The sequence below is a fragment of the Triturus cristatus genome, chromosome 10, assembly GCF_964204655.1.
Source record: "Triturus cristatus chromosome 10, aTriCri1.1, whole genome shotgun sequence".
Taxonomy (NCBI): domain Eukaryota; kingdom Metazoa; phylum Chordata; class Amphibia; order Caudata; family Salamandridae; genus Triturus; species Triturus cristatus.
This window is the reverse complement of record NC_140593.1, coordinates 1,024,526,377-1,024,540,225: the sequence shown is the minus strand read 5'-3', so window position 1 is coordinate 1,024,540,225 and position 13,849 is coordinate 1,024,526,377. Positions and strand designations below refer to the sequence as shown.

General features: G+C 44.8%; 1 protein-coding gene across 2 annotated transcripts in view; it reads left to right on the top strand.

Annotated features, from left to right (window-relative positions):
- The window catches only part of VWA3A (von Willebrand factor A domain containing 3A), a 598,738-nt gene that overhangs the window by 119,697 nt on the left and 465,192 nt on the right, over nt 1–13,849 (top strand). For both annotated transcript variants that reach the window (XM_085629052.1, XM_085629053.1), the window contains one exon: nt 8,264–8,372. In XM_085629052.1, coding sequence (XP_085485178.1) covers nt 8,264–8,372 — 109 coding nt within the window. The remainder of the gene's footprint in view (nt 1–8,263; nt 8,373–13,849) is intronic.

The window sequence follows — 13,849 nt, the reverse complement described above, 5'->3', positions numbered from 1 at the left end:
TCGTGCCGGAGGTCGGGAGTGGAGATCGCACTCCGGAGTCGCCGGAACCTGAAGAGAAGAGCACCGGAGGTTGGGAGTGGAGATCGCACTCCGGAGTCGCCGGAACCTGAAGAGAAGAGCACCGGAGGTCGGGAGTGGAGGTCGCACTCCGGAGACACCCGGAAGTAGGGAGATCGTGTCCCTGTGACGCCGGAAACTGACATCGAGCCGAGGCCGTCCGCCGACATCGATCCGGAGCCGCCTCACGGCGTCGACAGGAACTGACATCGAGCCGAGGCCGTCCGCCGACATCGATCCGGAGCCGCCTCACGGCGTCGACAGGAACTGACATCGAGCCGAGGCCGGCTAGCGACGTCGAACCGGAACCGCCTCACGGCGTCGACACGACTCCGGCGGAGTCGGAAAGTTCATAAAGAGGGCAGTAAGTGGAATAGAGGGCGCCTAAGGCCCTGTGGAGCCCTAAGAGACCATCCTAGGGGCTAGAGAGGTGTTAGGACTAGCCTGGGAGTGCCAGGGGTGGACTGAGACTGATACAGTGACCTGTGTAGGGGTTGTGTAGGTTGGGAGAGCCAGATTCCTAGATTACCCTTGATCTACCTCAGTTTTAGCCTCAACCTTATCCAAGCTAGGTGAGACACCCTCAGGCCATCCACATAACCACAAGCTGTGATTGGGCCAAATCAACCCATAGTACCTCACAAATGTGACCTGATTTGAAAGTGTACTGTTAGCTTATATTTATTGAGAGTATTGTATTCTTTATATTTATCCTATTTATTGTCTCACAGTATTTATTGTCTTACAGTATTTATTGTCTCACAGTATTTATTCCCTTGCAGTATTTATTTGCCTATGTATTTTATGCACATCTATTTATTCATTGATTATTTATGATCTGAGCTTATTTATTTGACCTACCCTTCTTACAGAAGAAGCTTTGTGTACTGTAAGTGTGTTATTATTTATTTAACCTGCAACTAAGAGAAAACAAGATAAACACAGAGATATTTTCATAAATTTTTACGGTGTAGAGTCGTTTTTGGAACGGATGAACGCATGGTTATTGTGAGGGTGTGACGTACGCTTAACACGGTGCCTTCCTGACCGCTCGAGCCAGGCTACCACAGTGTGTGTTGGGAAACCCCCGGGTGACTGCTAAACCTCGGTGGCCCGGGGTTTTCTAACAGTTACAAATTTCACTTTTATTGGAGACTCATCAGAAAGTAGTGCCTTGGTGTATAGATTGTGTCCAGCATCAGAGTGCATTATTAGAGTGTTACTCTTTCAGATAGTAGCTGCGTCAGCAGAGTGATCAGCAAGACATTAACAAACCCCAAAGCACTTTGCCACTGGATTCTAGCTAGCCTGGCTGATGAGAAGTGTTACCCCAAAACCGGTCCCATGATACTTCTTTCCGGTCCAGAGATGACCTGGCTTGGAGATGACGGCGGAGCACTGAAACCTTTCAGACACTCACCCCCAGTCACAGATCAGGGTTGAATCCATCATCGTTCTTCGCCACCCCAGTTCAGACCCAGCTATATGCAAATCAGTCTTGCCCATGTTCCTTATGGGAACAGTCCAGCCCAAACAGCCAAGCCAGGTCCTCCCTGGACTGGAAACAAGCAACATGGGACCGGTTTCAGAGCATCACCCTTCATCAGCCAGGCTAGCCTGAATACAATGGTGTAGTGAGCACGGGGCCCACGTCTGGGTATACCCTTCCCACTTAGGGCGGCATATGTAAAAGAAACAATTGATGGACAGAATGCTGGACAATGCATACATTCACCCCCAGTCACAAGAATCTGGGTTTAATCCATCATTCTTTTGCTCAACACACCACCCCACTTTGGACCCAGCCATATGCAAATCAGTCTTGACCCTGTTCCTTATGGGAACAGTCCAGCCCGAACTCCCAAGCCAGGTCCTCCCTGGACCGGAAACAAGCATCCTGGGACCGGTTTCAGCCAGGATGCTTGTTTCCGGTCCAGGGAGGACCTGGCATGGCAGTTCAGGCTGGACTGTTCCCACAAGGAACAGGGTCAAGACTGATTTGCATATGTCTGGGTCCGAACTGGGGTGGTGTGGTAAGCAAAAGAATGATGGATTAATCCCAGATCCTTGTGACTGGGGCTGAATGTTTGCATTGTCCAGCATTCGGTCCATCACCTGTTTCTTTTGCATATGTTACTATGACTGGCAGCATAGCTGGGGCAATGTGTGACACAAGCTACAATGGCCTCCTGACGAGAGCCCTGGCAATTATTTGTTTTTTTGTACAAATGAAGCACTGCTGGAAACGCTTGCTTGCTGCTTTTGTTACCAGGGGTGTGTAGGAAGTAGGATCTGCTTCTTATGGTTACCCCCACTTTTTGCTTGATGTTGCACTGTTTTTGACATGTCTGACTTTGATCCTGCTAATCAGGGCCCCAGTCTATCTGCTTTCTCCCTTAAATAGTCCTGCATGTACTTTGGTACACTCCAGATTGTATACTGGGGTACCCATTTCAGTCCCTAGTATATGGTACCCATGTACCCAGGGCATAGGTACCCCAGAGGCCTCCCATGGGTTGAAGCATGTATTATACCACCCATATTAGGCCATGCAAAATGGAACTACAGGTCTGATACTGCAACCTGTGTAAGATGGTGCTTACGCCACTTACTTTAGATATAGGTCCAGTATATCTATAGGTCCCTACACTTAAAACGTATAAGTCGCCCCTATAGCAGGCCTTATCGATCCTGAAGGCAGGGTGCTGGGTTTTTAGGGAGAGGGTGCCTCTGCATGAGCAGAGCCTCTCTGTAGCCTTCCGAGACCATTCTCCCGGGTTGTCTGTTACTCAACTGGACATATAGGTAGAGGTGCATTATAACCTTGCGGTAAATGCTATCTCATAAACGGCTGCATAGAAACATACCCTGTTTGGTATCAAACACCTTGGAATCATACCTCCACACCGGTAACCGGTGTGGGAGGTGTGATTCCACCCTTCTGAAGTGAGCTTCTTGGGGTCACTGGTCTATCCGGTGCCAGCCTTCTCGACCCGGTCAGCACAAAATGGATACTGCCGAAAAGAGACGCATTTCTGTCCTCCTGCTGCTTGGCCAAGCTTGAGCAGAGGAAGGCAGCACAATAGGCATCCTGTAACAGGGAGGTGTGACCACCTCCCAGACAGGATTTACTGTATTGGGGCTGGGTGGGTGCACTCTGAGAGTGCCTGAAAGTCTGCACTTGGGGCACATCTGGTGTCCCTGTGCACAGTCCAGCTCAAACCAGTTCTGGGAGCCATTAGCTCCTGCTCTATCGCGAAACTACACAAAGGACATGGGTGTAACCACCCCTCTGTCCTGACCCCGAATCTGTCCAACCGGCTCCAGTGGGCACAAAAGGGCTTAACTGGCTGTAAGACTTTAGATTTTACGTGGACAAGATTCTGCAAGAAAAAACCACTGACCTACCGTCTGGACACTCTGGACTTCACTGGACTTCGACTGGGCCCGACTTCGTCTCCCTCTCCGTCCAAAGCTTTGTCTGTGCCCTTGCTTCATACAGGCTCCATGCAGGACCTGTGGTGCACTAAGAACTACTGAAGAATCTCCCTTGGAGTGAAGGAGTCACTCCCCTGCATTCGCAGGATCCTCAACACAACTAACCAGTGTGCTGCTCCCGAGCTCTTGCTGACTCCGCAGATTTCAGCAACACAGCAGGTGGGTTTTTAAAGGTCTCTGAGGTCAATCTGCCCTCTCAGCAAGTTTAAGGCCAGTATCCCTCGTGGGGACTGCATAATCCAAACCCCTGTTCACCACGTCCTTTGCAGTTGCATATGCTTGTTGGCGATTCCCGAGCTTGTGCATTGGACTCCGTGTAGTCCTGAACCTGAGCAGTATTTGCACCAAATAACTCCGACCTCCTCGCACCAAGTTCTCCGTGGGTTGGTACCTTGCAATCTTGCTCGAGGTCCCTTCGCGACTCCTGGTCGGATTAAGCCTGAAGGCTGCTCTCCACAGCTACCACTAGGATAGCTTTCTAAAGGTTATCTTTGACCTCATACATCATAAGGGTCGTTTGGACTGGTGCAAGGTGCCCACTTTAATTAGTGGAGAGCATATACCAGGCCATCTTCTCACAGGGTGATATTGCTGCACTGCTGCATAATTGGCCCCCAGCCTTCCAGCCTCCCGGGGAAATGCCCGAAACCCAGTCTGGCCAGGGTTTTGGATATAGCAGAGGAATAACCATGTTTGCGTAACTTATTGTATTACTGTCCAAATACTAGTTTGATGAATGCATCCATAAAAATAATTTCAGAGGTTGACAATTTGGGTGTCTTACTGTTGCAAGTGTCAGTGGGTATTTTCCTTGGAGTGTATGACTACAAAAGCTGAATTTTATTAAAGACTAAGGAGACTTATATTATTTGAAATATTGCTTTAATGCCACACACTCAGCAGGGTGATGCAATAATGACAAACACCTGTCGCTAGGCAGCTGGAATGTTTGTCAGACAAAGCTAGGTCCATGAATGCTGCATGCAATCCTCCTTTTATTGCCAGTTATACTGTAGAGAGGAGAACTTGAGGGTCACTTCTGAACGAAAGAGGAAGATGAGCCAAGATGCTCCTACATCAAAAAGACCAAGAAAGAACTCCCAAAACCTTAAGTGACAGCTGGGTGAAACAGGTAACAGCACATTATAATTGAAGATAACAGTATAGACTACTCATGACGACCGACTCCAAGATGGAGGTAAAGCGAAATAATACGTACTTACCTGGTCTCTAATAAAATCCTTATTTCCTTAATTAGCCACAAAAAAAGACCAAAGGTCCATCTTATGTAAAAATTCAAAGCAGGGTAATAAAAGTAGCGTGGCCCACGGTTTTAAAATAAAAGCCTTTAAATGTTGAACCCTGTGATGATTCTCCATCTTTTAGTAGTAGTTCCAGAAAACAAAAAAAAGTAATTGAAGTGGCCCAACCCCTTATTTAGAAACCGAGGAGCCGAATGCTAAGGTTGTCTAATATCAAGCTGTTCTTTTGATTCAAACTCTTGCCTCTTACTTGCACCACTTTACTCTTCCTGTCGATTTCTCTCACTCACGAAGGCTCTTTTTCTTCCCTGCCTTTTCCCTTTTCACTGTTTCCTATCTTCCTCTTCCTGCTACTTTCTCCCTTTTCTGCTTTTTTCTCTCGCTTAGGGTAAAAATCTGACGTTGAAGAATAAGTACAGGTCCCCAGAGGGATGGCTGGTCTCCCACACCTGCACAAAGTAAGATCTAAATGGCTTCTGGGGCAGAAGGACTGTAAGGCCCCCGTTTACCTGGTGCAGGGAGCTCCAATCACCTTTCCGTCAATCCTAGTTTTCAGTATTATATAGTCTGCACCCAGGTAGCTTGAGTAAAGCTAAAAACTGTACCAAAAAGTTTCTTGAACAAACCTAGTTTGTGTCCCCATTGGATCACTATTTAATCTCCCTACAATAGTTTTGGTGAGATGCATGTGGCTACTTTAACAATTTTATGCAAAAGTCTTCTGATGGGCACAGAGAAGCATAGACTGAGGAAAATGATTTTGTTTTACTTCTGTTCATTGGCATGTGACGGCTGGAAGTCCTGATTTTATTGATCTAGTAGATGCTTTAGACATGTGGGCCATAAAGTCTGGTCAGAGTCTACAATAAACCATTGAAACAAAGCTGGCCTCTTTCTTAGTGAGTTGTTCTCAGTAATCAATCTGTGCACTTCCTCCTCTGATTCAGAAGTCTGTGCTTCAGCGCTCCACAGGTCTCTTCCTTACCTTGTTCCATCTCCTTTTCAATGACTTTCTGCTCCCACTGGTTGAGTTTCTCAAGGCACACAAGTTGATTTAACAGGTGTGTATCAATGCCAGTCTGCTAGGGGTGCAACTGGACAAAGGAACTGATAGAACAGCTTGAATGCATGATTGTCTCCCTGACATAAGTGAACGTTGGTTGTCCTCAAATGGTTCAAAGATTGAAATCCTTTAGTTAGGTCCTTCATCTGTTACAGCATCTCTGGACCTGCTGACTTTGCCTGTATTGAAAACCTGACCCACATTTCGGCCAAGCCCCTCCTGTGTAAAAGCAAGAAAGTCACAGAAGATGTGACTGACAGCTTTGGAAAGCAGACAGTATGTTGTCTTTGTTGGGAACAACTCAGAGAGGAGCTTCTGTGAGAGTAGCGATCCTGTCTACGCTAAATTCTATCAAGGCAATCTATGCCAGGATTGCTACCTATTGCTTTCAGCAGGGACATCTTAAGGATTTGGGGCGCCCTGGGCCAAACGTATTTTTAGGGCCCCTGTTCGGAACAGTTTTGAATTTCTGGTTCAGTTCAGCTCTGTATGTAGTCTTTGGCCAGGTCACTGACAGTGCACAGGACACTCGTCCAAATTTTTAATTCTTAAATTCTTAATATTTACATCTAATATTCAGGGATAGTGACATGCGTTTTCAATATTATAAACAGCAGCACCTCACTAATATCACTGCAAATAATCTATGTAACACCCTTCCATTTCTCATATGTGAGGTTCTATTTTGATCTAAAAAAACTTTTTATGGATGTTGCATGAAACATAAAAACACATGTTTCTGCAAAATATCTGTAATAGATTCTCACAAATCACCCACATTAAAAATAAATTAAAGGAAGATGATATTCCATCTGTTTAAGAAAAAGTCATGGTCATCATGGCATGACTCTGCAGAACAGAGCTGGCACTATCAAGGGACCCCCTAAAAGACTGGGGCCCTGGGCCAGAGCCCACTTTGCCCATGCCTTAAAACGTCTCTGGCCTTCAGATATTAAGACTAATCCTATGCAATTGCCTTAAGACACCACAAGGATGTTCCAAATAGGCTCTAGAAAAATGTGCATTTACTTTTTACATTTTTTATTTACTTATTATACCATGGATGCCATGATCCAACAGCTCCTCTGCTTCCTACAACAAAGAAACCTATCAGTTCTAAGATAGTTGCCTTCATAACATAACATTTCAAACCCACCACATAACACCTACTGATCCATACATTTACATCTTTCCATTTCTGCATCCCAGCCAGTCAGCCACATTAACATCAATACAGTCAACAATGAGGTCCCAAGCAGTGCTTCAACGCCTAACTTGGAAAGCTCACCACATGGCTGTTGGGCAACCTCCGTTGGTCTTCGATAGGGAGTGCAAGTCTGCCACCATATGGCCAGTGAGAGATGGTGGCGTGGGCTTAGGTTATGCTATGCTGCAGTATATGCGGCTAAACTTCAATAAATAATTGGCTAGTGTATGTTGGATTCTGCAGTTACTCTTGTGTGTGAGTTATGTTATGTGCAGATGTCTCATTCTGTCTTATCGTGTCTGTGACCAGCTATGAAAATCATGCTGCTCTCACTGCCATGGCACAATCTGTGACTGAATGTATGGAATATGAGGAACAGATGTGTGGGTGTTTGCTTCAGAATGTGTCAGCAGGGTGGTGTTTCTGTGTCTGTGTGCAGGATGTATGAACAGACCTGTGTGTGCGATGTGGTGTGCAGGATTTGTAAGTATACTTGTGTACCTGCCTGCAAGATATGTCTGCAGCTGCGTCTGCTAGTTGTGCACCTGTGTGTGTCTGCTGGATGTCAGTTTGCATAGAGCTGCTGGATGTGGTGTCAGCTGGTTGCATGTGTCTCTGTTACTTTTCAGTGATGCCTTACAGATGGTGGAGACTAGTAGGATCAGGGAATACTAGAGACTGTGTATGAGGCATCAAACCTGCCTTTCTCATATGGCAAGTCAAATCCTTTGACTGGCCGTGCCCGCAGAGGCATCAAAATCAATAGAACAGGGCATCCAGAACATCTCTTAATCGTGCCTTTTCCATCCAGTGCCCAACTGGTACCACCCACTGCACACCAGGTTTTAAGGAACGGGGCCCAAGTGGCAACCTATAAAGAGAATCAAGGAAGCTTGACAACAATAAGGTCTACTATCATAGTAGATTTCATTTCCTAGTGAAGAGAAAATAGTGATAATGTAAAAGCAAATAAAAAATGCAGGTATTGGGCCTTTTACCTCTGATTTTGTGATGCAAATACAATGTTATAACAGGGTAAAGAGTTAGTTCTTGAAATGATCCCACTGTTCAGACTGGTTGTTGTCATGTTTCAATGGACTTTACAATTAAAATAAATTGTAAATGCTGAATGTGTCTGCTAGAGGAGAGATTTAATGTTCCTTTATTTTTCATCAGTCCAGATCAAGCGGCAGAGATTCTGTCTGATTTCATTGAACAAAGTACTATTGCAAAACCGCTTCACATCCATACAGTTGCATTTGAGTGTTGCAGTCATCGAGCTCAGGTTAGTGGATGTTATCTCCTCCCTAAATCTCAGTCTTGTTTACCTTCATTCTCTTTACTTAGTAGTCCTTTGCCTTCTTCAGTTCATCTTGATATGCCCATTGCTGTTCTTTTTTCGAACTCTCTGGTATTCTAGGTAACTTGCAAGTGTTGGCTGTTGATTTTCATTGAAACATTGTTTTTCATCCAAATCACCTTCACCTGTTCGACATGTAGTGGCTGTTGGAAATCTGCCTTTTCTGCATGATCACCCTAGATTTTTCATCTTTGTTGAACCCTATTTTTGTTGCTAGCTTCAGAACTCTTGGCACTTTATCCCCTGCCAACCAGTAGCCAAGTGCATTTGCTCCCCATGCAAACATGGCCGATTTGACACACTCCTAATTGGCATATCTAACTTGCCTATAAGTCCCTAGTATATGGTACAAAGTGTACGCAGGGCCTCCCTAGAAGGTAAATTCCATTAGGGGACTGCAGCACTATTTTGCTATCCACTACTGTGGCAGTGCAAACATTGCTTCAGGCCTACCATTATAGCCTGCCTGTAGCAATGTAAAAACTGCAATTCGACCAGTCAAAATAAACCCTTTTGACAGGTCAAAACCTCCCTTTTAAATATTAGCAAGACTTCACTATGTAGGCCTTGTAGCTCACAAGGCAGGGTGAGTGGTATTTAAAAGTAGGACATGTGGAAGTTTAATATTAACATGTCCTTACAGTGATTTTTTTTTTTGCAGAGTTTTATATAGCGCGAACTTGACCCAAATCCAATCGGGTATCAGAGTGCTTTACATAGCACCAGTTACGTTACATGAGGTCACACATTCATTTTTTTTTTTTGTTAGGCACGGGGAGAAGTGATTTGCCCAGAATCACAGGATGTCCTGTCTCATTACCGAGGCTCGAACCCAGTTCCCCAGGTCCGAGGTCGAGCGCCCTAGCCGTTAGGCCAACTCCTCTCCCCCAAACTTGTTCTTGACTTGTCAAACTTTGACTTGTTCCAATAAGCTATTTTCACTGTGGGAAGGCTAGTTAGCCCATGCAGAAACACTAGGAAGTGATATTAAATACTACTACCGCAACTCAGAAAATGGGACCAGCTACAGAAATAATTGAATAACTATTTCCAATTATTATTTAATAGTTATTAAAAATCCAATTAAATAGTGACGTTTGATTTTTAATACATATTAAGGAAAAATAACTTTTACAATGTTACCTTTTCCCCTGCCTGACGTTCCTACAGGCTAATTTGAGTCTCCAAGTTCTCCCAGCCAGTGATTAGCCCTGATTAGGTGTGAAAAAGTTGTCAATTGCTACCCAACAACAAACAGTAGGCTGACCAAATGGGCAGAGAGTCTCATTTGAGCTCAGCAGAATATCCAGGGTGGGGGCTTTGGGCCTCCTTTTAACATCACGGTGTCAAATCCAGTTTGACAGGTCTGTTGAGCCAAATGTAACACTAGGGTGCACTTGAAAGGGAGAGAACAGGATGCCAAGACTGTCTTGTGTCTTTACTATAACAGTTTCAGCTGTCGCATATCTATGTCTCTACATAAGCCATGATTACTGTATCCTATATCTGTACGGACACAAATTAAGATGTACAATATGATGTCCAAGATGTAAGCATTATTGATCAAATGATGTAGAAATACTACTATATATGTGAACAGCATTGAAAAACGAATGAAAAATATGTTAAAAAAAAGAACAGGATGCCAAAGACAATTCTTGTATATTTCCTCCTTGTTTGTTGATGGACCCTGCTTTTGTCCTACCAGACATCTGTATCCAGGTTTTCTGTGAGTACAGGGCCTATCTCAGAGTGAATTTTGGTGTTAATGTGGGAGGAAACTAGGATAATCATATTACACTACGCACTCACACCCCAATCCCTAAGAGCCTAAGTTTAGTGTAGTCAAAGACTTTTGCCCTGACACAGTGCACTTTGGGTCTGTTTGCAGTAAGGCAAACAGGCAAAAGCAGGTAGGTCTGGGAATTTTTACCCCTTTGATTAGGGAGGAACCAGGAGTTACCACCGCCCTCTACCTAGTTTCAGGCATAAATGTGGCACCTCAATGCACCCACTTGAGCACACTTTCTGGACCTGCAGAAGATCAGAAGAAGCCTAGACTTGCTGTATGTGACCCGAGAGAAGCCCTGAAGGACTGGACCTGTTCCCTCTTGTAACCTGCGCATAAAAGTGGACTTCAAAGGTCAGTTGGCGGCTGGCCTTCTATGTGACTACAGGAAGACAACAGCCTGCAAGAGGGCTTTTCCAAGAAGTACACAGTTGACCAGTGGCAACTGGACGGGACCCTGCTGTTAGCCTCTGTCTGGCACTCTGTGAGTCTCCGAGTGCCTCTCTTGAGTTCCTGAGGGCCTTAGAGTTATGGTCGGATGGGACTTAAAAGACTGTAGTCAGAAGGTAAAACCTTTGACCAGGACGAACCTTGTTGGTGTACCGAACTGTTGCGGTCAGCCTCAAATTGAGCTTTGGCCGGCCTACCGTGACCAATGACTTTCATTTGCGCATTGCCTTTTTTTGGCGCTACTTCAACTTAAAACTTCTTTGGTGCTATTTGTGTAATATTGTTGACATTTTGTTTATTAAATTGTCCTCAATTTCGTACTCTGTTTAGGATTTTTATTTTTCACATTTTTACTTTATTACTGTTTCAGTACAGCATAAATACTTTGCACACTGCCCTAAATCAAGCCTGTGTGTTCTGTACGATTGCTATCACAAGTCTGAGCTCAGGTTAATTTAGTGACTTTGAGGGTTCACCCTGACAGGTGTTGGGATTATTCCGTGAAGTAAATAGTTACCCACCCTAAATAATAAGTATGGCAATCCCCACTACTTGGGTTGGAGCCGAAATAATACCGATCCATAAAAAGGGTTCCCCGCTCCTGCCTGCTAATGATCACCCGATTAGTCTCATAGATGTTGGCCAGAAAATTTTCGCCCGTGTCTTACTGGGGCGCCTTCAAGTCTGGATGGAGGAACATAATATCTTAACTCCCCTTCAAACCGGGTTTAGAGCTAGGACATCAACGATTGACCAATTATTCAGGCTGCAGCAGATATATTGGAAATCTGTCTTCATTAAGGGGGGCAGCCTTTATCTTATTTTTGTAGATTTAAAATCTGCTTTCGACCTGGTTCCAAGGGAAAAATTATGGGCAATCTTAACAGATATGGGAGTATCAGAATATCTGTGCAAGCAGTTAAAACGTCTGCATGAGGGTAACTTTGCTCACATCAAATATGGTAAGAACGGCAAACTCTCAGACCCTTTGCTCGTATAGAGAGGTGTTCGCCAGGGCTGCGTCCTGGCACCCACACTTTTCTCCCTCTACATTAATGGCTTAATAGACTTCCTGATTGCAGGGAAGAACATTGATGCCCCCAGGTTGGCGCAGCGTAAAATCCCGGCCCTGATGTTTGCGCATGATACGCTTCTCCTCGCAAAATCCCCGATGGGAATTCAGAGGACCCTTGACAACTTCAGTGCCTTCTACAAACATCGGGCCTGGAGATTAATCTGCAAAAAACCAAGTACATAGCTTTTAATGTAGGCAACTCTACCCGCCCCAATCCCTGCTTGGACGGCAGACCTCTTGAGAGAGTAACCATCTTTGAATACCTGGAATTGACGCTGACCGAGAAAATGGATTGGGGTGCCCAAATAAATAAAGCTGGGCTGAAATTCACCCAAACAACGGGGGGTATCTTAAAACTATATAGGAGTTGCACCGAAAAAACACTCAGCCCAGTGATAGAAATCTACAAGGTGCAGGTCAGGTCTGCTGCCCTTTACGGAGCAGAACTTTGGGGTCATCATGCATCGGGCCCGCTAGTTCGAACAGAGAATGTTTTTATCAGAGAAATTCACCCAAACAACGGGGGGTATCTTAAAACTATATAGGAGTTGCACCGAAAAAACACTCAGCCCAGTGATAGAAATCTACAAGGTGCAGGCCAGGTCTGCTGCCCTTTACGGAGCAGAACTTTGGGGTCATCGCGCATCGGGCCCGCTAGTTCGAACAGAGAATGTTTTTATCAGAAAGCTTTTGGGCCTCCCCATCAGTACTCCCTTAACACCACTCCGCTTGGATCTTGGGGTTAGACCCATTGCGGAAAAGGTTGCCCTCAGGCCTCTCCTCTATTGGCGCCACCTCTGGAGTACCCCGGAACTAGCTGCATATAGGGACGAACTATCTTACGTAATGGGTATGCGAGGCTCGGGGAGGATACCATGGTTGACCTACATTAAGAATATTTGTGAGGGTCTGGGTAGGGGTAACTTATGGTGCAATGCGGAAGACACCTCCCAAACAACAGCTAGAAAGTCCCTGGTAGAAAGCTTTAGAGAGCAAAAGCTCAATGAGCTTGAAAGGAGAACTACCGCCGGACGTTTGACGGTGGAATTCTTGGCAGTAAAAAACAGGTACAGTCTAGAACTGGTGCTGGATGACATCCAGCCACTTTTTGCAAAAAAGCTTTATGTCCAGTTCAGACATGGAGTCCTCCCGTTGCGCTCTTTCACTAGCAAGTGGGAGGGGATCTCAAACGGGGGATGTCCGGCCTGTAACCATCCTGATGAAACGAACTGCATGCGCTATTTTTCTGCAAGGGCTACGGAAAGGCCAGAACACGCTGGCTAATCCAACTTTGTAGAAATTTGGGGTCCAGGCGTTGTAGTGAAGTGTACAGGATACTCAAAACGAGTACGCAAATGCCTATTGTCTATTCAATTTCCTTATTCAATTTCACGGTTTTTATTTACTACGTGGTGCACTCGAAGGGTCCTCCTAAAAAGAATGGCCCAGCAGAATGATATTGCAGGAACTGTTTGACTGACCCTATTACTGCATTTTTCTAGTTACATTCTGGGTTGTGGGAGGAGCTACATCAATTCCATCAACCGGATTAGTGTCTAGTACTATACTAAATTGTTATACTACTTTTTAAACTGTGTAAATATATATGAATTTATTGTATTTTAGTCTGTGTTTTTAATGTTGCTTTTATGGCATTGATTGCCCAAATAAAGTTTTATGATGATGATAAATAATAATCCAATTTCTTACACTTACTTTAAAGTTTAAAAGTTTATGGTATTTTCTTGTTCGATGTGAAGCATTCTCAAAAGTGTTTTTTACACAGTATATTCATGTAGTGGGCCATTACAGTAAAACACCAATGTTCCTGAAGAACATGTTCATTTTTAACCAACGGTTTCTGTTCTAAAGCGTGTGTGCTAAATGTGATACCGGTGTAGCGAATGAACACAAGGAATCTTGACTGTTTTTTAGAGATCTTTAACAAAGATACCTGACCATGTTGCAGTGTCATGCTGTAGTAAAGTAGGATCTGCTTTCATGGTCACCCCCACTTTTTGCTGGTGTCATTATGTTTTACTGACTAGTCTGACTGGGATCCTGCTAATCAGGACCACAGTCTCTGTG